At 50.5% G+C, this 26383-nt stretch overlaps 1 protein-coding gene across 6 annotated transcripts in view; it reads left to right on the top strand.

The window, feature by feature from the left end:
• Nucleotides 1-23539, top strand: part of Coro2a (coronin 2A) — a 55925-nt gene extending 32386 nt beyond the window's left edge. For all 6 annotated transcript variants that reach the window (XM_059254313.1, XM_059254311.1, XM_059254310.1 and 3 more), the window contains 10 exons: nt 11691-11807; nt 14284-14433; nt 15487-15666; nt 16575-16691; nt 18146-18250; nt 18929-19025; nt 20241-20353; nt 20668-20758; nt 21791-22059; nt 23252-23539. In XM_059254313.1, coding sequence (XP_059110296.1) covers nt 11691-11807; nt 14284-14433; nt 15487-15666; nt 16575-16691; nt 18146-18250; nt 18929-19025; nt 20241-20353; nt 20668-20758; nt 21791-22059; nt 23252-23383 — 1371 coding nt within the window. In that variant the 3' untranslated portion in view covers nt 23384-23539. The remainder of the gene's footprint in view (nt 1-11690; nt 11808-14283; nt 14434-15486; nt 15667-16574; nt 16692-18145; nt 18251-18928; nt 19026-20240; nt 20354-20667; nt 20759-21790; nt 22060-23251) is intronic.
• The last annotated feature ends 2844 nt before the right edge of the window (nt 23540-26383 follow it).

Below are 26383 nucleotides of genomic sequence, written 5' to 3'. Positions count from 1 at the left end.
CTGCCGTGACCTGGCAGGGCCAGTCGTGTTTATCTACTGATTTATTGCCCAAGTGTTCATGCGACTGAACATTTCAGGTCCATGCACTCTGGGGCACGTTTGTTGCATTTTACATATATAAATACACATAAGAACAGTGCCAGGGCACTGGCTGCTCTTCCAGAGGACCCAGGTTCAATTCCAGCACCCACATGGCAGCTCACAACTGTCCGTAACTCTAGTTCTAGGGGATCACACAGACAGACATGCAGAAAAAACACAATGCACATAAAAATAAATAATTTTTAAAGATAGAGAGAGAAAAAAGAAAATGAGGCAACCATTTAAAAAAAAAAAAAAAAGTCCTACAAAGCTTCCTAGGAAGTGATGACTCTAAACTGTTATGAACTCGTCCAGAAATAGGGAAAGGGATTGTTACACTGGGAAGCCCGTGTAACCTCGATTCCAGAACCACACAAGGACGGACTAAGAAATGCGCAGATCAGCTGCACTCCGGAAGAGGAACGAAACCTGATTGTCCAGGGTCTTCTAACTACAGAGAAGACCCGTCTGGGCTGGGAGAGTGGTTCAGTTAGGAGAGTGCCTGCTTGCCTGCTGTTCCTGAAGCTCTGGGTCCAGTCTCAGCACCCCAGAAACTGGGCGTGGTGGAACACGCCTATAATCCCAGCATCTGGGATGTGGAGGCAGCAGGAGGCTCAGACCTCCAAGGTTACATAGCAAGTTCAGGGTCAACCTGGGATACATGAAGAGACAGTGTTTCAAAAGAAGGAAGGAAGTTACATCTGGGTCAAGGCGGATTTATGCCAGAATCTAAAGGTGGCTTGCTAGGGAAATCGTCATTTAACAGCTGAAAGGGGGCACTTACAGTTATCTCCAGGGATGCAGAAAGAGGTTGGCTAAGGCTTGGTTGGAGGAGTTCCACTCTGTCGTTCACTGGCCCTGTTACTTTTGGGCCTTCGGGAAGGCGGCACATCACAGGGGAAGCGCGTGCCAGGTAACTCTGCTCACCGATCACCAGCAAGCAAAAGCCCAGAGCACCACCATCCCTTTTCTTTTGTGAGACAGGATCTCCCAGTACAGGCCACACGAGGCCCAAACTTGCAATCCTCCTGCCCCAATCTCCTGAATGCTGGGAGATTCTACACCTCCCACCCCAGTCTCCTTGTGGGGGCATAGCCCCAGGGATCTAAAGGCCTCCTATGAGGCCCTACCTCCTCAAGACTACCACATCCCAGTCACATCTACCTGGGACCTCATCTTCAGCACAGACCTTTGAGAACCACTCCAGACTCAGAGTGTAGCACTAGGAATAAAAGGTAGTTGTGTAATGCTGTAAACATGGAAAATTTGCAAATGCAGTTGAATGAACTCCTGGTCATCTTTCCAGTACAAGTTGTCGTGAGTGTTTTTGTGTGTGTGTAAGCGTGCATGGTGCTTGGAAACAGTTATAGTTCTAACCCTTCACCCCTAAATACTACCCATCAATCATCTACTATAAGAACAGGACCATTCTTTTATATAACTATTTCCTGGAAATTTAACAAGCTGTGATGGTATGACAGCATCCAGTCCAAATTCCAATCCCGTTCGTTCATCATCCCAACCCTTACACCGTTTTTCAACCTGATCTAGACTCCAGTTCAGGACCCCACATTATATTTAATTGTCTCCTTGTCTTCTTTTAAGGATCTTAAATGTTTTGTATTTTGTAGATTGTGACTAAATTTAGATTGTCAGGCTGTGGCCTCATGATTAGACTCATTTGTGTATTTGCAGTAGGAATATTACACACTCCGTGTTGTGCCCTTCTGGTTCGTTGTGGACAGTGGTGTCCTCTTGCCCACTGTTGGACTGCTAGCTTTGGTAAAAAGTGCCAACACGGCGCACATAAAAGGGGATAGTTATGAGCATCCTGTTGAAAAGCAATGGCCCGTGATGGTTGGTGAGCTGACTCATGGGTAAAGGTGACTGTCATCAACCCTGGCAACCTGAGTTCAGTCCCTGGCACCCAGATGGTGGAAGGAGAGAACTAACTCCTGAAAAACATCTCTCACTTCCACACATGTACTGGCATGTGTCCAAACACACAATAAATAATAAATAAATATAATTACAAAGTGTAAACAGAATATGTAGTCAGTGATTTAAAAAATAGCATTTGGAAACTGGACGGTGGTGGCACATGCCTTTAATCCCCACATCTGGAAAGCAGAGGCAGGTGGATCTCTGTGAGTTTGAGGCCACCCTGGTCTACATCCAAAACTAGCACCAAAACTACACAGAGAAACCCTGTCTCGAAAAACAAAAAAACAAAGTATACCTATAAATAAACAAGCCAACCTTAGGAGAAAATTACAGAGCATTATTGAAGGACTCATAAGAGTCGGCATGAATAACTGGAAGTATTTACCGTGTTCGTGAGTAACCACTCAGTAGCTCAAGAAAAAACTTGAGCTAATGTGCCTGCCTCCACCTCCCCTGTTCAGGGATTTCATAAAGGCCTGTTCCCCAGGCCCATACATTCTCCTTTCCTAAAATACAACACACACACACACACACACACACACACACACACACACACACACACACACACCAGCGTGTTTCTTGCTTAGGTCTCTGCCCTGGCTACTCAGGGCTTCTGCTCCTCCCTCCCCATGTTAGGAGGGAGGGGGAGGGGCGGGCTTTGTTTACTGCCATATTGGGTTGCTGACTCAGAGTTGGTGCTTGCAGATTTTTCATTGACTGAGTAAATTACCTAACCATTGTTCATGCTGCTAAGCAATGTGGTTCTAAATGGCAGAAGGAAGGACCCGACAGAGCTGTGGAGGGCTCAGAGAACAGTTCAAAACACAGTCTGACCAGAACCAGTCTTTGAAAGTGAGGAAGGAAAGACCTTGACTGCCAGAGTGAGACACGGAAAATGCGTTCTAGGGAGATGAAGGTTTACAAGCTGGAGAAGAGTGAGTCAGAGACTTGCAGGTCACTGCTGGAAGAATTGTTTACAGGTCGGGGTAGGGGGGCTGGAAGTTCCTTATTTGCTGCAAGTTTCTCCCAAGCTCTGGGTACTTCTAAAAGGTTCTGTCCATCAGACGGTCTGCATTCTTCGCTAGTTAAGGAATTAGTTAGGGCAGGGGTGTAGCTGGGTAGGAGAGTCCACAAGGCTATGGACTCGATCCCCAGAGCGGATAAAAGAAAATGAGCTGATTGGCTCCTGGTTTTTAACGACTCAGATTCTTTCTAATTTACTACTGATGAGAATATCAACATGTTCAGTCAGTGGCTATCAAGTTTGTGTTGGGGATGATGACATGGGAGAGGGAGGGCCTGCTTCACACAGGATGGTCCAGGAAGGCCTTCTTTAGGAGATGCTCCTAGACAACGGCTTTGATGGTAAGAAAGTGTTCAGGCGGAACCAGAAGCAAGTGCAAAGACCCTGAGTGCCTTTTGACTGACTCCCCACTACTGCCATTCAGTATCACAACCTTGATGAGGGTGTCCAGGTCACCATAGAGTATATGTGTCACCCCACAGACCTCTCTCTGCCTTTCCATTGCCCAGCCACTCCTCCCCACCCCCACTTCCTCCTTAACCCCTGACTAGCAGTGATCTGTTCTCCATTTCGTTACTCTTGTCATTTTAAGGCTGTGTAGACAGGACCGCACAGTCCTGCAACTGTGGAGTTTGAATCATTTGGCACTGGGGACTGACCCTGAGGCCCCTTTAATCCATCAGCAAGCACTCCAGTGTAGCCCTGAGCTGCCCACGAGTGCATACACACACACCCTGCCTGAACCTGGCTGTTTTCACTCAGGCACACGGTTCTGTGGACATCCATCTGTATGCTGGCTGGCCGGACAACTATCCAAAAGGGACAGGACACCCCACGACGATGTGTGAGGGTTTTCAGAGAAAGTTGCCCTCACCTGTCTTTACGGCGGCTGAGTATATGATCTTGTGCTGTTACAGCTCTCAAAGGATGTAATTTACAAGATTTGAAAATGAAGCGAAGCTTAAAATTTGAAGTTTAAAGCTAAATAAGATATATGTCCTGGGTTATTTACGTTTCTCAAAGAATTTTCTTTTGGAAATGAAATCCCGAGGTGTGTTGTTTAAGATGAGGAAGGATACTGCCCAAGGCCCCGGACGTTCTGGCCCTGAGTGAGCAGAGTTCACTGTGGCTCTTTTATTTTGTTTTAAGGGATGTTGAGACAGGGTACCTATGTAGCCCCGGCTGTTCTGGAACTCAATATGTAGATCAGGCTTGTTTGGAACTCACAGAAATCATCCTGCCTCTTCCTCCTGAGTGCTGGGATTAAAGGCATGCACCACCATGACCAGCTAGCAGTTGCTTGTTTGGTTTGGTTTGGTTTGGGTTGGGTTGGGTTGGGTTGGGTTGGGTTTGGTTTGAGCCCTGGCTAACCTGGAACTCTCTGTGTAGACCAGACTGGCCTTGTACTTGTGATGATCTGTCTGCCTCTACCTCCCAAATGCTGAGACTACCAGAGTACACCACCATACCCGGTTCCTTCCTTCCTTCCTTCCTTCCTTCCTTCCTTCCTTCCTTCCTTTCTTCCTCCCTTCCTTCCTTCTTTTCTTCCTTCCTTCCTTCCTTCCTTCCTTCTTTTCTTCCTTCCTTCCTTCCTTCCTTCCTTTCTTTTGTTGCTTTCAACATTCTTATTTGAGATGCTTTTCAGAAAACACACATCTCTGTAAGCAGTTTTGGCTTTATGAGTTTTCTTGACATCTGTTGACTCTCAGCCATCAGGAAAGACAAACTAGATCTTTAAGGGGGCTTCTCTATCTCCTCACGTACCCTCAATTTTCCATGTGTATATTGTCTCAGTTGCTTGTCTCGATGAGGTATTTAAGTGTTCACCCACTAAAAGTAGGAGCTACAGATGAAGCTGATGGAGAGTCCTTCCCTATCATACATGAGGCACTGGACCCAAACCCTAGCAACTCTCTCTCTCTCTCTCTCTCTCTCTCTCTCTCTCTCTCTCTCTCTCTCTCTCTCTCTCGCTCTCTCGCTCTCTCGCTCTCTCGCTCTCTCGCTCTCTCGCTCTCAAACACATACACACAAGAACATGCGCGTACACACACAAGCGCACATACACACTTGGTATTCTAGAAATTCTGTCCACCCTGTAATCCCAGCACTTGGAAAGCTGAAGCAGAAGGATCAACCCAACCTGGGCTACAAAGGGAGGTCCTATCCAACAACAAAACTAAGCAAGCCCTCTCTTGATTTTAGTTCAAGGTGGTTCTGAGTGGAGCTGCCTCTCTGTAATCAGTTCTCTGGGTGAATGCCCAAGACCGTTGCTGGATCATAAGCTAGTTGTGAACTTAATGTTCTCAGAAACTACAGGGTAATTGTGGCAGCACACACCTGCCACAATATAAACCCAGTAATCCAAAGACTGAGGCAGGAGGATTGCTGAGAGTTTAAGCCTGGCCTAGATCACATAGCAAGAGCTTAGCTTCAAAACAAAACAAATTAAACTTTTCACAACTGTTTTTCTTCCTGGTGGGTGGGTGGGTGGATATTGAGACAAGGTCTAGCACTGTAGCCCAGGCTAGTCTAGAACTCACTATGTGTCCCATATGGCCTTGAAGTCCTCCTGTCTCAAAGAGTGTTGGGCTTACAGGTATGAGCCACCTGTAATGACCATGTAATTTCCCCCATTACAATGTTGCATGAAAGCCACTTACATTGTAAACACACCTTTGCTGAACATCTGAAATACAAATTTAACTGGACATCCTGCTTTTTTCTTTTCTTTTATCTTTGTGTGTGTGTATGCGTGCATGGTGCATAGTTCTAACCCTCCCTATGTAGCCCAGGCTAGCCTCAAGCTTGTGGTCTTCCTTGCCTCATCTTCCCAAAGACTGAGATTACAGGTGTGGGCCACCAGCCCTGGCAACATTCAGTATTTCTGAGCAGGCACTGAAGGTAGAGAAAGGGACAGGAACCCACCTGTGCCCCATTCCTTAGAACTCAACAGCACAGCAGCCCTTTTCTCATAGTGGGTGTACGGTATTGTGCATGCCGGGGCCTCACCCACACTGCTGGGAGGAAGCATTGTCCCTCGTCCAGATTTGGTGGGGGCGCCCTGTGCGCCATAGATGAGAAGCCTGGGGCTAGGTGAGACTAGAAAGCTGCCTGTTCTCTTAAGTCCCTGGGGCTGAAGAGCATTGGCTGTTTATGCACTGGCTCCTCACTGGTTACCAGGGATTGCAGACGGGCCAGGCCCAGAGCACCAGGATTGGTCAAAGGCTACATAGCCTAGTGCCCTACTGAAAGTGCAGGGGAGGGCCCGGCTTGGGAGACGTCTGACCTTGTCACAGCCTCCTGTCCTAGGTGTTACCAGAGTGCTAGGCTGTCCCAAGCAGAGATTCGAGGCCCAGAAAGGGTGCCACCTCAGGCAAGGTGCCTCTCCCCTCTGCACTGTGCAGGGAGCCTGTGGAGGAAGGGCAGAGGGTGAGTTTCACAACCTACCCTGCAGCCTTGGCAACCAAATCCTGCTGGGGTACAAAGGGGAATGGAAGGTGTGGGCAGAAACGGCCTGGAGCCTCCACACAGGGACAGAATGGTCTTCTGGGCCTGTACCAGAGCCTCCCAGGGCACTAGGGGTGTGGACTTTGGGTGAGGTATGGAGGAAGAAAGGAGAAAACAGGCAGGGCCAGGGAGGTGAGCCTGGGGACATTGCTGCCAAGGGACCAGATCGAAGGCGCCCAGGGCCTGAGGACCAGATGGTTCCTAAGACTGTGCTGGACTAGAGGTAATAGGAAGGACAGTCCACTGGGTCCTCAGAGAGAGACTGCCGCTTCTTGAGCCAGCGTAGGTAGTAGTGCATCTGTGTTCCTGAGCACATGTATGTGTGTGTGTGTGTGTGTGTGTGCCGATGTGCATATGTGTGTATCTGTGTGCATGTATCTGTCTATGCGTGTGTGTGTGTGTGTGTATGTTCATGCATATGTCTGTCTCTCTGTGTCTTTTTTGTGCATGTATGCAAGTGTATGCATGTGTACATGCATGTGTGAATGTACATATGCCTGCCTATATGCACATATGTGTCTGTGTGTGCATGCACATGCATATATATATATATGTACACGTGTATATTGGGGTGTGTGTGTATGTGTCTGTGTGTGTGTGTGTGTGTATGTATGCACATTTGTATGTGTGTTTAACTCTACCCCCACCCCCGGAACAGTTTGTTCTCACACTAAGTATATCCCGGGGCCCTGGAACATACCAAGCAACAATTAAAGTTGGGTGTGTTTGGGGTGTAGCCCAGTGGTAGTAGAGGCTGCCTAGCATGTATGCCACCTCAAGTTTCCTCCCCTGCACCCTACAGAGCTTTGGTTGGATAGTTGTGATGGGCTCAGATGAAGTGATACTGGTTTGTGAAGTGTTGTGTCCCAGGCAAGTTCTCAGCCCATAGCTGTACATGTCTCCTCACACCCCCACTACCAGTGAATTTTTTTTGCTGCTCCTGTTCTGTAGAGAGAGAAACCAGGGTCCTGAGCAGAGCCCAGAGGCCCAGCTTGAACAGTAATGAGCAGTATAGTGGGGATGCGGGTCTGACCCCAGGAAGCGGGAGTCAGCCGAGCCACAGCCATACTGCGTGACTTCTCTGCCTCTTCTCCTGTCCTTGCCTCCCAGTCTCCACCTTGCAACAGGGGTGTTTGAAGCCGTTGGCTTACTGTTGTAGCCTTGTGCCATGGCTCTGTGCAGCCCTCCCCATCCCAGGTCACTGCCCTATCCCCACCCCTCCATTCTGCCCTCTCCACCTGCCCCCTAGTGGCTCATAAGCCTCTACAGGCTTAGCAGCCTGCTCCTGTGACCACTGACCAGGCTTCTCTGTGGTTTGAGAGGCACCCCTGACTTAAAGCTTGTGTCCCAGTACACCAGAGGCCCAGCCCTGGCTGAGCGCTGATCTAATGGACAGAAGGTAGAAATGGCCTCCTCATTATAAATGTCCCTCCCTGACAGGCTTTTAGCAGCCCAGTCAATAGCTTCAGACTAATGTCACTAGTGCCTGGGTCTTCAGTGACACAGCCAGCCCCTGAGGGTGCAGGAGGAGAATGGACTGATGGGACTTCTGCTCTGAGGACCCCACAGGAACTCAGCTCCAGTGGTCAACCCAGCCCTGAAGCTGCAGGCATTGCAGGAGGTGAGGGTGTGGTATTAGTGGCCTCTTGGCAGCTTGCCTAGGGTTAGCCCAAGACCTGACTGACAATTAGCATTTCCTGAGAAACCTGCAGGGCAGAAATGAGGGCCTGGCTCTGGGCCAGGGAACAGAGATAAAGGCCTGGAGCAATCAGGCCTATAGCAAAAGATTCTGTACTGCCATGCCCTTTGACCCAGGAAATGGTACAAGAAAAGGGAAACAGGGCTGGAGAGATGGCTCAGAGGTTAAGAGCACTGGTTGCTCTTCCAGGGGTCCTGAGTTCAATTCCCAGCAACCACATGGTGGCTCACAACCATCTGTAGTGAGATCTGGTGTCCTCTTCTGGTACGCAGGCAGAATACTGTATACATAATAAATAAATCTTAAAAAAAAAAAAAAAAAAAAGGGAAACAATGTAGGAAGGGGGGTCAGGACACAAATTAGAGAAAACTAGAACTCCTCAGAACACAGGAAGCCCACTAGAGATTCACTTCAATTTGTTGGGCAGAGGCCTGGGCTCTAGCCTAGCTCATTCCTCTAAGTCCCAATGACTCTGGGAGCGTCCCTCCTCTAGTCTGTGCTTGAGAGAACTGTGATCCATTAGTGATGCCTGCCACAGGTACAGCATTAGAAACCTGGTCTGTAAGCTCACCATTTCTACTCTCTGAAAATGCTTTGAACTTGTAGAACAAATATTTTGGCTAATCCTAGGACCATCTTTTCAGAAATTTTATAGTTCCATTTGTACTGTTTAAGACAAATTCTCATTTCACAGCCCTGGCTGATCTGGGACTTGCTAGGTAGACCAGACTGTGTTCAGCCTAGGGACAGTCTTGCCTCTGCCTCCCAAACACTGGGATTACAGAAATAAATATGCTTTTTGTTTTAATTGTCAAAGATATAGAAAATTGCTTAAAAAATAACAAAGATAGTGTGGTCACATAACCCCCGCCGGGCGGTGGTGGCGCACGCCTTTAATCCTAGCACTCGGGAGGCAGAGCCAGGCGGATCTCTGTGAGTTCGAGGCCAGCCTGGGATACCAAGTGAGTCCCAGGAAAGGCGCAAAGCTACACAGAGAAACCCTGTCTCGAAAAACAAAACAAAACAAACAAACAAAAAAAACATAACCCCAGCATTTAGGAAGCAGAGTTGAGGATTAAAAGTACAAAACCATCCTGGGCTACATAACAGGTTGAAAGCCAGCCTGGGCTACAAAAGATCCTATTGCAAAAAAAAAAAAAAAGAAAAAAGAAAAAAAAGAAAAAGTCGATGATATAAGAAGTCTGTGTGTCTCATCATCTGCAGCTACAGCTGTTAGTGCGTGTTCTTCTGCTTTTTATTCTTACCTTTGAGATCAAGATGATCGCAGGTGTGGCTGCTGGTGCTCAGCATTTGCTTCAGCTCCCTCCTCCCTGCTGGGCTGTCTCACCTGACCTTTGTAGTCCTACAAAGAGGAGAGGGTTAGAGTGCCAGCCTGACTCTTGCACATCCTTATTCCTTGGTGGTGGTAAGGAGTGAGCCCAGAGTCTTCAGCATGCTCGGCAGGGGCTCTACCTCTGAGTTATAGTCCCTACCCTGTTTTCCACTTTGTAAAATTTGGAGACCCACCACGTTTCCCAGGCTGGCCTTGCACTTGTCCTCTTCCTACTTCAGCTTCATGAGCAGCCTGTACCCCGGGCTTGGCTTCATGTTTGTTTTGTCTGAACCATTTGAGAGTAAGTTACATGCACAATAACAATTTCCTTAGCATATTTCTTCTATAAAGCCAGTAAGTTTAACATTTCAGTATTTCACATGAGACATTGTTTTTTCAAATGTGTCAGATAATGTCCCTAATGTCTAGAGAGAAGCCTGGTGGCATATGCCTGTAGTCCTAACACTCCAGAAGCTGTGACAAGAGGGTTGCTGTGAATTCAAGCCCGTCCTGGTCTACAGAGAGTTCCAGGCTAGCTTGGGCTATAGAATAAGACTGTCTCAAAGAAAGAAAGAGAGAGAGAGAGAGAGAGAGAGAGAGAGAGAGAGAGAGAGAGAGAGAGAGAAGAGAGAGAAAGACTCAAAACAATAAAATAATAATCAGACCCAAAAAAATCAAAGCTAAGCATGATACAGTAGGCCCGTCGTCCTCACCTGCAGTCTCGGAGCTCAGAAGGTAGTGGTAAGGAGATCCAGAGATCAAGGTCATCCTTCCTGGCTACCTGAGGAGCCTGAACCAAAAGAAGACATAGTCTCAAAACAACATAAGCTGGGGACAGGACTGGAGAGATGGCTCAGCGGTTAAGAGCACTGGCTGCTCCTCCAGAGGACCCTGGATGATACCCAGGATCCACATGGCGACCACAGCCATCTAAAGGATCCAGTGCCCTTTTCTGGCCTCCATGGGTACATGGAGCACAGACAGACATGCAGGCACAACACCCATACACACAAAATAAACGAAAATTTAAAATAATAATAATAAAAACAGAAAGGAAAGAGGAAGGGAGGGAGGGAGGGAGAGAGAGAGCCACCCCCACCCTCGGCACTGGGCTTTTCAAATGCAGTCATCAGGGTTCTGTGTACCAGGTACCAGACAGGGCGAAACTGCTCACACACTGAACCCATGTCTGAACGTCACCCAAGTGGGATCCCTAGGCAGTACATGTACATGTGAGTGACCATCTCACTGTGTCACCCAGGCTTCCTTTGGATTCCTGGGCCCAAAAGATCCTCCTGCCTCAGCCCCCTAAGTTGCCGAGAAAGCAGGCACATGCCACCAGTGCCTAACTAATATCTGGCTTTATGTTTATTTGAGTCCAGACTGACCTCAACTCTTGATTTTTCTGCCCAGCCTCCCCCGTGCTGGAATCACAGGTGTGTGCCACCTCACCTGTTGATAAGTAGCTCTTCATGCCCATTTCTTTCACTTAGGATAATGCTTTCAAGTTCACTGACGGTGTTCCTTTTTCCAGCTGAATAATATTCCACCACATAACTGTGCTGCACACTGTGCGTTCTGCTCGTCACGCAGTGGGCATCGGGTTGCCTCCAGTTTTTGGTTGTTGTAGACGGTGCTGCTGTGGATGCTGATGAAGGAGTTCCCCATGGATCCATGTTTTCGTTTCTCTTGGGGATATGTCTAGGAAGAGAACTGCTAGGTCGCATGGTACCTCTTAGCATTTAACTTTTGAGGAACTGCCAGGCCATTAGCAGAAAGGACTGTACCACATTTGTTCCTGCAGCTATGTGGGAAGGAAAATGCCCATACTGAGCACCTGCTGGGCACTGGGCCAGACCATTCCCACGGTCCTCAGTCCAGCCTGTGAAACACTCATTACATCCTCTGCCATACCAAGGAGGACAGGAAGGTTCAGAAAAGTGAAGTGATTCCCCCAGGGTCACCCAGGGCGTGGGGAGGTATGCCGCCTTGGATCTGCCCCTTACGTTTTCCTGCTCTCTCAGTGATGACTGACTGACTGAGTGAAGAACGGGCGTCATCCCTCCAGCCTTCTCACCAATGCCTGTGACACTGTTTTGCAGACGGGAAAGTTGGACCCTCACTACCCCAAGATCTGCGGGCACAGAGGGAACGTCCTGGACATCAAGTGGAATCCTTTTAATGACTTTGAGATCGCCTCCTGTTCCGAAGATGCCACGGTGAGTGCCAGTGCAGTGCTTACGGGGGTGGGGGTGGGGGTGGGGTAGCATGCTGGGAGGAAGATGGGGGGCAGGTTCCCAAGCCATCAGTGTCCAGGGCCCAGCTTTATCTCACTGATGGCTTCACAGGGAGGAAGTGAGAGGTGGAGGAGACATCACGGGTGTGTGGGACTTAGGGCCCATGATGCCTCTCTATGGGCCTCAGTTTTCCTCCCATAAAATGGGTGTAATACTTCTGCCCATCTCATGAAGACCCAGTGAGACTCATTTTCTGTGATATGCTGTGAAGGGACCAGAAATATCAGGCCATTCCATGTCACAGTGGATGAATGAAGGACAAGGGAGGGGCTTATATAAACGTAGACCCCAAAACACCCCAAGAGGCCAAGCCCACCCACACTCTGTGTTACTGGGGGTGATCTCAAACTCCTAGATTCAAGTGATCCTCCTGCCCCAGCCTCCTGGAGAGCTGAGAGCATAGCCATCTTTGCTACACCCAACCTCCAGTGAGTTTCTGAGCTCAAATTCCACGCCAGAAGCGCGTGCCTTGTCCCCACGATGTTCAGCATCGTTTACTATCCCTCTGGCACCTGCTTCAAAGATACAGTGGTTGTGACTTAAAAGGCCCAGTCGTGAACAAATGAAGTGTGGCGGCCCTGAGACCCAGCTCCTTGGGTAAAGGGCTTCCCACCAAGACTGGCAGCCTGAGTTTGATCCGCTCAGGCTCATGTGAAAGGAAAGAACTGACTCCCACAAGCTGTCCTCAGACCTCCATATATACACAGTGGCAAGTGTGCGCCCTAAAAACACGCTCAATGAGTAAATGAAATGTAATCAGACATGGATAAAAGCCACGGTCGCCATTTCTTGTGACCCCACTGTATTCTGACCACATCACACTGACCCCTTCACTCAGTCTTCCCAGCACCCCGACACGGTAGGGCACTTCTCTCATAGAAAAGCTGAGGACCAGAAAGGTACAGCAACTTGCCCAAGGTTTGCACAGCACAGGCCCAAGCTGGCTTCAGACTGAGGCCTCTCAGACTTGAGAGCCTGTTCTCTGCCCCCTGACAGTGCCACGTCCCTCGAGAGAAATGAGCATGCGCAGCAGAAGTGAGGGACTACTGGGAGTGTCAGTGATGCGGGAATAGCTCCTCATTTAGATCAGGGCTGCCTGGCAGCTTAGCCAAGACGAGAAAGAGAAATCATATGGAAGGAAGCCGACTAGGAGGCAGGAGAGAAACTGAGGCAGGAAACTCTCAGGGCTGGGTGTGGCGCCCCATACCTGCAGTCCCAGCTCTCAGGAGGCTGAGGCAGGAAGATCTCAAGTTCAAGGCCAGCCCGGGTTGTATGGCAAGAGTGGCTTGAAACAGAAAGTTCCACGGAGGAGATTGCTGAGACACCTAAGTGTGAAGGGACTGTCAATCCAGCCTGAGAATGCTGCTGGTCTCTAGCTAGTGGGACTTCTGCAAGACGGGGTGGGTGAGGCAGCCTGGCTGCCCCCTGATGCCTGCCCACTCAGGCCCGCTCTGAAGATCCCTTGAAAGATATTTTGGGGGACAGAAATGGAGTGTTTTGTTGTTGTTCTTTAATTTGGGGTGTTGGTTGAGATGGGGTTTCACAACATAGCCCAGGCTGACCTCGAACTTACAATCCTCCCACTGTAGACCCCCTAGTGCTGAGATCGCAGGTGTGCACCACCACCCCCTGCCTGATCTTCCTGAAATGCTTCTGGCCTGCTGCTGTCCCTTCTGGGTGCTGGGGGAGGGGCGGGGCAGGATGATGGAGCCCAGGATTGCAACAGACCTAGTCCATGTAAATGCATCCTTGTAAAGTACTCCCGGCTCCTCCTCCCCAGGAAAGGGTAGGTGCTACCTCCTTCAGGACACACCTCCCCCTCCATAAATAAGCCCAGAACCTGTCTCCCTCCAGCCCCACCCCAGGCTCAGCTCTGTGTGTCCTGCAGATGGAGCAAGTAGAGTTCATGGCCTGATATCAAAACCAAAAGCAGGAGATAAATGTCCCTGAGCTACAAGCAAAGCCTCCTGGGAAACCTGCGTGTCTTTGGGATATGATCTGATCACTGAGAACCCAGCAGAATGGAAGGAGCATACACAAGCACTTCCTGAGCTCCATGTCCCTAGGCTGCTCTCCCGGTGGCTCCTTCTATGGCAGAGACCTTACCCTTTATCATGGCAGCCCCCTCCCATCTTCAGTCCACCCTACCGGCTCACTTCAGGTCATGGGGATGGTCAAAGTCCCTGGGGCAGGTTTGAGAATGAAACCTCCCTTCTGGTCAAGGTCAGCCCCGCTTGGTGGCGGACCCTTCGGAGGCTCCAGTGTTCCCTCCACAGGGTGGCGGCAATGGAGAGCCACAACAGGGTCCTTCTGCCGGCCACTACCTGATCCACGGCTGAGGACAGCAGCAGCCCCAGAATGTCCTCGGCTCACACTCCTGCCTGTGTCTCCCCTCCAGATCAAGATCTGGAACATCCCCAAGCAGCTGTTGGCCAGGAACCTCACAACCTACAGGAAAGAACTAGTGGGTCATTCGCGCCGGGTGGGGCTCGTGGAGTGGCACCCCACGGCCGCCAACATCCTCTTCAGCGCTGGCTATGACTACAAGGTGAGTCTGAGGCTCCTGGACAGAGAAAGCCACACACTGGCGCTTGTCTGGAAGCTTCTCTGACAACCCTCGGGACTAGAAAGACTCAGGCAAGGTGTTGGCAGCCGACTGCTTCCACAGCTCTCCGTCACCCTTGTCTCTGCCTTCGCAGCCGCGTCCCTGTAAGCCCTTGTCTCCTCTCACTTATTTAGACTGAGAAACCTCCTTCATTTGTTGTGACCTCGGGTCAACTAACTACACCTGGTCAGACCTTGTTGCTAAATAAATCCCATTGGAGGTTCTAGGTAGACAAGATAGGGCACACTTCACTCCGCCCACTGCACTTTGCCTCAGGGACTGGACTGAGCCCACCGGACACTTTCCCATCTCTACCTAGTGCCCCGAGGCTGTGGGCCTTGGAGATCAGAACAGTTCCCAGCACTGGAGACTAGGCCTGATGCAGCTCATCTCTGACTTGTATGAGAATGCCTTGTGATTCGCCTTGGGTCTTAGTTTCTTGAGCCCCAGACTGCAGACAGTGGGTTGGTGGGACCCTTGCAATTGGTCAGCTCTTCCTCTGCTGACTCTATTGGGATTGGCAGAGGCACCTCAGGAACCTCTCAGATAGATCTAAAAGAGGCAGAAGCTGTTGGAAGGGTCTGGTCAGAAATGCGTGTTTAATCTGTCCATGTGGAGAGTGTGTGCAGCTATGTCTCTGGGGATGCTACTCACACCTTAGGCTGTGGCTCCGGATTCCTTCGGCAGCCCTGGTTATGCACAGAAAGTGGGGTGTGCTGCTCCTGACTGACCCTAACGCCCCAGGTCCTCCCAGCATAAGTGTTTTGTTGCTCAGAGGTGGGTGGTTTTCTTCTACTACTAGACAAGCCTGACTCCCAGCATCCCCCCTGCTGCTCATACAGCCTCAGCCACGCCCCTCATGCTCAGTGGCCTGGCTGCCAGCTGCACCTTCCCTCCTGGGAATACTGTGTTTCTTGCCGATGCCCTGCTGCTTTGTGACTCTGGGGGCTGGGTGGAGTGGCCACCGGTGCTCAGTGCCAGCACTCTGCCGGGCAGGTGATGGTGTGGAACCTGGACACAAAGGAGTCTGTAATTGGAAACCCCGTGAGGACAATCACCTGTCACCAAGATGTGATCCTCTCCATGTCCTTCAACACCAATGGCAGCCTGCTGGCCACCACCTGTAAGGATCGAAAGATTCGGGTTGTCGAACCCCGACGAGGGATTGTCCTCCAGGTTGGTACTAGGCCACAGCTGGGGCTACTTTAAGAATGAGTGACAGCCGGGTGGCGGTGGCACACGCCTTTAATCCTAGCACTCAGGAGGCAGAGCCAGGCAAATCTCTGTGAGTTCGAGGCCAGCCTGGTCTACAGAGCGAGATCCAGGACAGGCACCAAAGCTACACAGAGAAATCCTGTCTCAAAAAAAAACAAAAACAGAAAAAAAAAATGGATGACAGCATTGTCGGCGGCTGGCCTCAGCATCTTGGGGGTGTGGGGGATGTTGAGATTTGCTGTATTCACTCTACAGATGAGAAAACCAAGGCCAGAGAAGGAAATGACTATGTAGACAGGTGGGGGCTGTGCACCTGTGCTGGCCTCAGAGCTGGCCACAGTGCCTCAGCTCTGTCACTGGCCAGGGGTCCGGAGCCACCTTAGGACAGCCCTTCTGCTTTCTGAGCCTCTGCTCGGAAGCTGCAATGGACCATTCGTCCTTCCTCACTGGAGCTAAATAGGACAATTCAAGTGTCCACTGTGTCCCTCTGCCTCACTCAGAGCAAGTGATCGCTATGGTTCTCGACAGAGTGGAGGGGTGCTGGGTGTGGTGGTACGTGTTGTAACCCTGAGATGGGAGTGGGGGTCCAAGGCCAGCCTGGGCTACGTCTTGAGGGCCTGTCTCAAGAAAAGAGTGAAGAGGGCGGAGATTTGCCTGACTGTTCAGAAGCAGCTCTCAATAGAATGGGGAGGTTTCATTGGAAGGAATGGACCCAGGACATCTTCCTGGAAGAGGTGTCCAGTGGCTTCACAGATGCTGAAAGGAAACCTTACAGCCAGGGTTGCAGCAGGGGCCAAGTGGGGAGCCAGGAATCCCACCTGCAGCTGGGGGTCCCCTCCTCATAGTCCTGACCACAGTTCTCCCTCCAGGAAGCCAGCTACAAGGGGCACCGGGCCAACAAGGTGCTGTTCCTGGGGAGTCTCAAGAAGCTGCTCTCCACAGGTACCTCCCGATGGAACAACCGGCAGATGGCCCTGTGGGACCAGGTGAGGCTCCACCCACCCCCACCTCACTCTGCAGCCCGGCACAGCCCCCCTTCACTCACCACCACTCTGCAGCCCAGCACAGCCCCCCTCCACCCGTCTGGGTACCATCTCATTCAGCCTCACACTCACAGTCAACAGACAGCAGGGATGGGGATGGGAATGAGCAACAGAGATGGGACAGTCCATCCGGCCAACAAGCCTTGTGCCTCTCATCATTCAGGACAGAGGTGGGGTCCCAAGGGAGGCTCTGGGGAGGGGATGGCTGGAGAGCAGTCAGTGTGGATAGTGGCCCAGTGTGGGTGGGAGGTGAGCAATGCTGTTCTGTTGGTGCCAAGAACAGAATGCAGGGCCTCCTGCCTGCTAGACAAAGCGATGTCTCCTTCTTCATTTGTTAATAAACTGGAAGGCAGACTTAGCTTGGAGATGAAGGCAGGAGGATCCAGAGTTCAAGGTCATATTTTGCTACATATAAAGTTCAAGTATGGCTTGTGAAAGCCCATTCACTGGAGAGGCTTAGGGACAGCGAGTTCAAGGCCAGCCAAAACCATCTCCCAGTTCTCAATTTTGAAAGAGACTTGTAGATGTAACTCAGTGTTTTCCTAGTATTATGAAGCCCTAGGTTTGATTTTCAATGCCGGAAAAAGAAAGAAAAAAGAATTCAGGTGTAGTAGGTCATTTTTATAATCCCAGGCAGAATTGCTTTGAGTTCAGGGCTAGCATGGGTTACAGCGTGAAACCCTGTCTAAAAAAAAAAAAAAAAAAAAAATTTTTTTAAAGACTTGTTAAAGCCAGGTGATTGATTATAGAGCACGCCTTTAATCCCAGCTCTCGGGAGGCAGGGGCAAGCAGATCTCTGAGTTCGAGGCCAGCCTGGTCTACAGAGCTTGTTCCGGGACAGCCAAGGCTACACAGAGAAGCCCTGTTTCAAAACAAAATAAAACAAAACAAAGACTTTTGTAAAGACAAAATGCTGGCATAGATACAAAGACGGCTGGGGGGGGGGGGTGCTAAGAGCACTTGTTGCTCTTGCAGAGGACCAGGGTTTGGCTCCTAGCATCCCTGTGGCAGCTCACAGCTCTAACTCCAGTTTCAGAGAGTCTGACGCCCTCTCCTGGCCTCTTGGGCACTGCATGTACATGGTACACAGACTTACGCGCAGGCAAAAGACCCATATTCATAAAATAAAATAAATAAAGCCTTTTTTAAAGGCTAACGAAGTAGGACGGGCAGTCCTGCCTTTAAAATATCCTTTCCACCAGAGAATAATTCACAGATTGGTCTTGAGAACGAGGAACGAGGACCTCTTTCCAAAACATGTACAGGATACAAAAAAGCAAGCTTTCTATCTCATATGCCAACACCCACTCACTCTGGGACACACTCGGGCCCAGGGCAGCACCACTGGGGATTCTGGGAGTGACCCTCGTGTCCTGATGGTCTCCCTTCCCTTGCAGGACAACCTTTCCGTGCCCCTCACAGAGGAGGACCTGGATGGCTCCTCGGGTGTGTTGTTCCCCTTCTACGACCCGGACACCAGCATACTGTACATTGTGGGGAAGGTCAGCCTGGCCTGGGGGGTTGGGGGGGGCAGCCCTCTGGACCCCTGATACGGAAGGCAGAACTATCCTAAGCTTAGCTCTGTGGATGCTCAGAAAACAACCCAGGGTCCTTGGAGGTGCAGGGTGGAGACAGGCACTAGTGGCCAGCCTCTTCCGTGAGAGAAGACCCGCCCCTCCCTTCCAAGCTCCTTAGGGCCACCTGAAGCCAGGGCTTTGATGTGACCCCCACCCACCTAGCTTCTTCCTCACAAATTCCTGATCCAGGTGGTAGTTCTCAATAGGGGAGTCTTTGGAGTTGAAGCAGAATAGTTCTTCGTGGGTGGGGGTGTCCTATATCTAGAGCCTCTGCCCTACTCAGTGTGCCGGTAATGGCATCTCCAAATGACTCTGTCAGTGAGACGTGCCCCCAGGGCTAAGAGCCACAGGATGGTCTCTGAGGCCAGGCATCCTGACTTCCTCAGCGGTTGTCACATGGGAGTGTTCCCAGGGCTTCTGCACTAGAGGGACATGGGTGGGCTGGGGTTGTTGCTCACGGACTTAGCCTTAGGCTCCCTGGTGTCCCTGTATGAGATGGGTCCGTCAGCTGTCCACTCTGAAAGTCAGGGTCTTACTACTTGGTCACGGGCGCCAGTGAAACACCGATGGCCGGGCTCTGACCCTCCTGGTTCCCCTCCCCAGGGAGATGGGAACATCCGATACTATGAAGTGAGCACTGAGAAGCCTTACCTGAGCTACCTGACTGAATACCGTTCCTACAACCCACAGAAGGGGATTGGTGAGTGGGACTCCAATGCCATGGAGGGTCAGGGCACCAGGGCTGGGCCTTGGTGCGGGAAGACATTAGACAGGAAGGGGATAGCAAAGGGGCGCTAATGCGTGGGCTGTATCCATCTGTTCTTGATGTCTGTATCCATCTGTTTCCCAGACTGGAGGAGTTATGACAAGCAAGGCATGCTGGGGCTCTTGGCTCTGGAAGTCCAAGGGGCTGCATCTGGTGGTACCTCTCGTGTTACCAGATTCCTAAGACAGTGCAAGGCATTTGTCAGAGGGAGGCAAGAGGATCAGGAGTTCAAGGTCATCCTCATCTATAGAACAAGTTTGAGATCATGGCAGGCTTATGTGGGACCTGTCAAATAAATAAAAGGAAGAAAATAAAAGAAAAAAAAAAAAAGGAAGAACTGGAGTGGCCATATTAGGAGCATTTAGAAAGCCAGATATAGTGACACATGTCTATAATCCTAGGCCTGAGTATCAGGGAGTTTATGGCCAGCCTGGACTGTATAACAGCAAGACTCTGTCTCAAAACACCAGCAAACAAATTAGGCTTGGTGTTGTGGTACACATCTGTAATCTGAGCACTCAAGAGAGGGAAGCGGGAGGGTCAGGAGTTCAAGGCCCTTCTCTGCTACATAGCAAGTTTGAGGCCAACCTAGGCTCCATGGGCTCCTGTCTCAAAAATAAATAAATAAAATAAAATAGAAAATAAGCATTTAGATTCTAGGCCTATGAGGATGGAAGTGGGGAACTTTGAGCAGAGTAGACCATCTTTAGGATCCATCTAAAATAATTAAACCCTGGGGCTGGAGAGACAGCTCAGTGGTTAAGAGCACTGGCTACTCTTCCAGAGGACCCGGGTTCAATTCCCAGCACCCGCAAGGCACCTCACAACTCTCTGTAACTCCGATTCCAAAGGATCTGGCACCCTCACACAGACATGCATACAGGCAAAACACCAATACATATGAAATAAAAATAAAGCTTTTAAAAATTGAAACTTGAAGGTGGAGGCCTGGTTTTGAAATCCTTCAGCTCTGTTTCCCAGCTCAGGGCCACCCGGCACCGGTGATGTTCGGGAACTGTTGGCTGAGGGGAGATGACAGGGGAGGACAGTCTCTGATCACAGGTGTGCAGTCTGCCTTTGCCTTTCCCGCTGGGTCTCCGCTCTAACCCAGCCAGGGTTTCTCATCTCTTCTTGGCCATCTGGCCACAGGTATCATGCCAAAGAGAGGTCTCGATGTGTCTTCCTGCGAGATCTACCGCTTCTACAAGCTGATCACAACCAAAAGCCTCATTGAGCCCGTGTCCATGATTGTACCCCGGAGGGTAAGTGTGGTGGGACTGTCTCGGGAGGTACCCACCTAGAAGAACACAGACCCCAGATGTCAGAATCCAAGACCCGAGGCCCGTGCTGTGGGGGTATGACTGAGGGTGGCTTCTGCAAGGGAAGGCCCTTCTCAAGGTCAGTAAAACAGCCCTGGAGCCTGAAACACTGGATCTTGTCCGGCTTCTGCCCCTGAGCCACTGTACCTGTGGAGAGCCCTTGTTTTCTGGCCCGCTGGGCTCCTCATTCAGCAGGGGTCAGGAGAGGCAGACTCCAAGGCTCAGCACTACCCTCACTGTGCCCATTTCTCCTGCAGTCAGAATCCTACCAAGAGGACATCTACCCACCCACGGCAGCAGCCCAGCCCTCCCTGACAGCCCGAGAGTGGCTCAGTGGAATGAACGGAGGTGAGGGAGGCGGGGAACAGGCCACTAGGTAGGAAAATGAGTCCCAGAGGTCCCAAATAGCTGAGGGGTTTGGCCTGGATTTTTATTTGGCTGTGCCCTAGAAGAGAGGCCCTTGTCAGCCAGCTCCCAGTAACTGTTTATATATAATGCCAAGATATATATATGAAATATATATTCATATACTCCACCTAGTCCCTAAACTACTCCTGATCAAAACATGTCACTCCATAGAAAAACTGCCATTGTGACTATGCAAAGTATCTGGGTGGCCCATCCACACTCCTCCCCACCCTCACCATTTCCTCTGTGGTTATTCTGTGACCCAGGATTCTCTAGGCAGCAGACCACTGCCTGACTCAACTCTGTCCAAATCCTGTGCAGGCTCCCTCTACACCTCCATACCTCCACAGCACCCCCACTTCACTACATGTATCCCCAGAGCATGGGAGGCCTCCTACTACAGTGCTGCTTCCCAGTTACGTGTGACCCTTAGGCAGCTCCTGTATGAACACACACACACACACACACACACACACACACACACACACACACACACATAGACACACAAACACCCTCTCCTCTCTGTGTCTGCAAGACTTTCCTGAAGATGTCAGAAAAAAATATTGTGCTTGATAGATGGCAGAGGACACTGTGGGTGGGCCTCTCCTTACAAAGCAAAGACAAGGCCAGGCAGAGCAGCAGCTCATGCCCTCCGGAGAGCTGAGGCAGGAAGATTTTAAGTTCATGGCCACCTGGAACTACAGAGTAAGACCCTGTCTAGCAGGGAGAGAACAAGGACAAGCAAGTTTCATTTGAGGAGCTCAGGCACCCAGATGCCCCTCCACTGTATGTACTATGCTGTTCCTACATGCTAGCTTCCCTTCCCCACACGTGGGCTACACATGTTGGTACCTGATTGCCCTGGCATCTGCAGTGGTATGTCTCTAAGTGCCTGCCTGTGTCCATGCCCTCCCCAAGCCCTTCCTCTCATGGCTGCTCACCCCTCTTCATAGCCTTCTCCTTCCCTTCCAGAGCCCATCATGATGTCCCTTAGACCCGGCTCCGAGCTGCTGGACTCCCAGCCACTGCCTCCAGAGAGACTCCTCTCTAGTTCTGTGGTCCAAGCTTCACCCAGACCCTTGGAACCCATGGCACAGCTGGCCACCGATGATGGCCAGACGCCCTGCTCTCGGCTGGAAGAAAAGGCACCAAAGTGGGCCCTGGAGCAGAAGCTGGAGAAGTCCTGGCTCACCAATGGCTATGATGTTTTTGAATGCCCCCCACCAAAGACAGAAAATGAGGTGGGAGGGGAGAGAGGCCCGCAGGATGGGAGAGAGCATGGTGGGCTGGGAGGGGAAGAGGGCAGAAGGGTGGCCTGCTGGGCTGACTGCATGGCCTGGACCTTAACTCACTTGGCAAATTGAGTCACCTCACGGGCTCTGAGCAGCAGCCGTATACCGAGATGATGGCTGTGCATACAGTGGTGAGGACAGTCTGTGAAATGCCAAAGCTATGACTTGCTGCCGTTATGGCCCTGGTACCGGCACTCTGGGATTTTGAGGCCTGATTTTAGAACCGGTACATATTTAGCCTCTGCCGTATACCAGGCTGGTATAATAGTTACTTTCATATGCTGTGGACAGAATGCTAATGGGACCATTTCGGCTTCGGTTTCCACACCGCCAGAGGAGGTACTAACATTGCCACTCTCAGGGATGTCACAGACACTTTGGGGAAATAACAGAGACCCTCAGGGGGTGCCCAGCATCTAATGGCTGTTTGGTGCAGGGGTAACAATTATGGTAAGGGGTTAGTTTTCACTTCCCAATGGAGAACACTGACTCTTAGGGCGGGAGAGGTAACCTGTTTGTATTAGCAACTTTTTGTTGTTGCTGCTGTGACAAAACACTTGACGGAGGCCATTGACATGCAGTTTGTTTGGGCTCCCAGGCCCAGGGCACAGCCTATCATGGTGAGGAAGCCACGACAGCTTAGGGCAGGAGCTCAGGGCAGCGGCTCACACTGCATCCACAGTCAGGACGCAGAGAGATGAATGCTGATTGCTAGGCTCACTTTCTCCTTCCTATTCAGTCCAGGACCCCAGCCTGTGGGATAATGCCACCCCCAGTTAGGGTGGGTCTTCCTCTCCGTTAACCCAATCTAGAAACTCCATGGGTGATTCTAGACCCTGCCGAGTTACTGATATTAACCACACAGTCCAGTGGTGGTGAAAACCCACATTTCCATACTTGGGGCCCAAATACCCTTTGCTCTACCCCTCGGGGGACCTGGGAAGGAGAGATAGGACACAAATACATCTGAACTTCATTTATTGGGTAAAGTGAGCAAGGCTTTTGTGACAGAGCCGAGCTATGACTGTCCCTTGATAATTTAACCACTCTCAAGTCAAAAAATCGATTGCGGCTTAGCCTTGGGGCGGTTGCCCATGCTGGCCACCCAGGTGACCTTGACCTCTGTCCTGTGCTTCCTCAGCTGCTGCAGATGTTCTACCGGCAACAGGAGGAGATCCGGAGGCTCCGGGAGCTGCTGATGCAGAGAGAGGTTCAGACCAAGCAGCTGGAACTGGAGATCAAAAACCTGCGGATGGGCTTAGGACATTTCTGAGCAGAGGTCTCCGCCACCCTTGCCCTCAGGGACATCACTAGGCTCTGTGGGGAGGTCCAGACCAAACCATAGGTCCCCGAGAAAAACCACTATTTCTATATTTTATACCAGAAAACAAAATTCTCAGTCGCTGAAAGAGATCCCAGTGGGACACGGTGCGCTTCCCTGTTGCCTTCTCACTGCGCAGTGGTTTCTGCCCTGACTGGTTTAGATCGCACCCTGCCTTCTGCTGAATTCTGGTTTTAAGGGTTGGTGAGGCGCTCGGACCTCCCAGAGGGGAAAAGCTTGGTAGAAACATCTGGAAGGACTAGATAGGTCAACCTGCCTGTGGTTTGCAACTCTGGTCATGGAGTAGGGGGTGGTTTTGGCCCATGGTCTCATTCTGACAGATGTTCCCCATCCCCATTAGCCCACTTTGGAATATGTACTTTGACTGCTAAGTTATCTTTTAGAAGTTTGAAAACTACTGTCTGGATTAATTCCCTCATTCTGTAGGTGAGGAGGCTGAGGCCCAGAGAGAGAGATACGTAAGATCTGTTTCTTGGCAGGGCTGGACTAAGGTCCTGTCCTTCTGGGTCCCCACAGTAGGAATCCACTGGTCTCTGACCTCAGCTATGTCCGGACTTCCCTGGTGACCTCTTGCCAAGTACTTCTCTCTCTGGTCTCAGTTTTCCCATCTGAACAAGGAGGAAGTTCCAATGAGCTGCCCACTCTGTGACTTGCCACCAAATACTTGATTTTGACCATGCCTGTGGGTGGATGACCTGGGCTTAATGAAGAAACCCACGCTGGTGCAGGGGCTCAGTCTGAGAGGAGTGAGTGAAGATGTGGCCCAATTCTAAACCACAGACAGGTGGCCACACCCATCCTTCCAACCAGAATCAGCCAGATGGGGGTAGATAGTTCCACAGGGGGGAACACCGACCTGTGTCCATGTCTGTTGATTCCAGAGCCTGCCTCCTCCAGGGGGGCAGATGGAAACTTCCATCCAGGTTATCCAAAGGCCTCTGAGAAGTGGGGCTGTTGGGGGCCTGGGGGGGGGGGCAGCACGGGATGTAGCCAAGCCCTGTGACCACCCACCAGGAAGGGCTCTGGTTGACTGCACTAGGTGAGAAAGTAGGAGCAGACAGCATCTGGTCTGAAAGCCTGTGCCCCTCCCTGTGTGTCCTGTGCCCTGTTCTGAGGCTCGCTCTTTCGTGGTGGTCAGGACAGCAGCCCAGCTGGTACCTGAGAAGAATTTGGGACAAACCTTACTTCCAAAGCTTTCCAGACACACACACACCCGCTCCCCTCTGGACAGGTGATGTTTTCCCCATCGCACAGGATCACTCTGGAGCTCAAGTGGGATTTGCAGGAGCCACCCAGATTAACAGACTTCAACCCATTGTATCTATTAGCATCCCTCTAGCTGGACATATGATGACCAGACCCACCCCACTGATACTAACTTCAGTGGAAAGTGTGGCCCTCTGGACAAGCTGCCCAGGTGACTTCAGTACATTGGGGATGGAGACGCTTCGGGCTGGTCTTCTGCATGAATAGGACAGTCCCAAGACTCCCACATGGCCCTGCCCCTCACCATCCTGGCTGTCTGCACACGCCAGAGTCCTGTGCTCCGTGCATCCATCATCACTAGACTGGGGCTCTATCCCTGATGGTGAACCAGCTGTGCTGGCCTCCTTACTTGTACTCCCGAGAAAAAGGCTAAGTCCCAGTCGTAGATGGGAACTGGAGCTCCTGGACTGGGGCTCTCTCCTTGCCTTTGTGACTAGTAGTGCATCACAGTTTGTACAGCTCCCAACCCCACCTCCAAGCCCATGTTCAGAAAGCAGGACAGCCTCAGAGTGAAGAAACCAGTCCAAAGGTGGCACCTGTGTGTGGCTGAGGGTGAGATCCACAGAGCTTTCCATCATGTCTCTGTACAATCCCTCCCACCCTCGCCCCAAGAAAAGCTCTCCCTACTGTAAGGGACCTAGACCCAGACCTCATATTCTAGAACAGGTCACAGGTGGCTATGAACAAATTTATTTGTTGTTTTTTTCTGTGTTTTCTTTTTTTTTACATCTAGAATAAATTATTTAAATTATTTCATAGCAAGGGAGAGGGATAGGTAATTTTTATCAGATATTTTTTTAAAGTCATCTTTTTTTTAAGATTATGTTTTTATGTTCTCGAGTTGATGGAACAACAGTGCCCATGAAGGCAGTGTCCACCCAGTGGCAGCACAGCCCCTCATCTCCTTGTTTCATGCCTTGGGAGCTTCCTTTCTGTTGACTCAGGAACTTAGTGTGGATGAGGAGAGCGCTTGGAGATGAGCAATTGGCGGGTACCCACCTTAGCTCTAGAATAATTCTGCTTCCTGGAACAAAACTTGAGGGCGTGCCCTAGAGGAAAACAGGAAGTGAGAAATCTATGCTTTTCATATGAAACCGTGCCTGAAGCCGTTTGAATGATTGTTTTAATGTTTCTTAAATTCCTTGTACCTTTGTAAAAAAAAAAAAAATTAAATAAAAGTAAAAATAGATGCAGAATTGTGCAATGGAAGAATATAACAATCAACACTGGGTGGTAATTCCCCCCCTGTAATCCGAGCGCTTGGAAGGCTGAGGCAGAAGGATTGAATTTCAGTCCAGCCTGGACACAGAGTGTGAGACCCTGCCTCAACCAAAACAATAATAAAATACCAACTTGATATTGTGATGCATGGAGATTTCCTTTTGTTAATTTGTCCTACAAGTACCGATTTAGCACCCGGTATTTGGACCAGGTACCCCTGCTGACAAAGTGGCGGGTAAGGTCCTAATACCCTTAAAGTGTTTTCAGTCGTAGTTAAGAGAAAGTGGGGGACAGAAGGGCCATTGTGGTCCGGCTGCTCTGGAAAAGCGAAGCATCCTGAAGAAGGAGATAAGCTAAAACTCCCAAGTGGGTGGGTGGCAGTGAACAGCAGCTATGCCCCAAGCAGAGAACTGCAAATTCCCTAGTCTGGAAACAAAGGGTGGA

Source organism: Peromyscus eremicus, chromosome 2, assembly GCF_949786415.1.
Source record: "Peromyscus eremicus chromosome 2, PerEre_H2_v1, whole genome shotgun sequence".
Classification (NCBI taxonomy): Eukaryota; Metazoa; Chordata; class Mammalia; order Rodentia; family Cricetidae; genus Peromyscus; species Peromyscus eremicus.
Note: the sequence above shows the minus strand (reverse complement) of the source record. Positions and strands in the feature narration are given on the sequence as shown.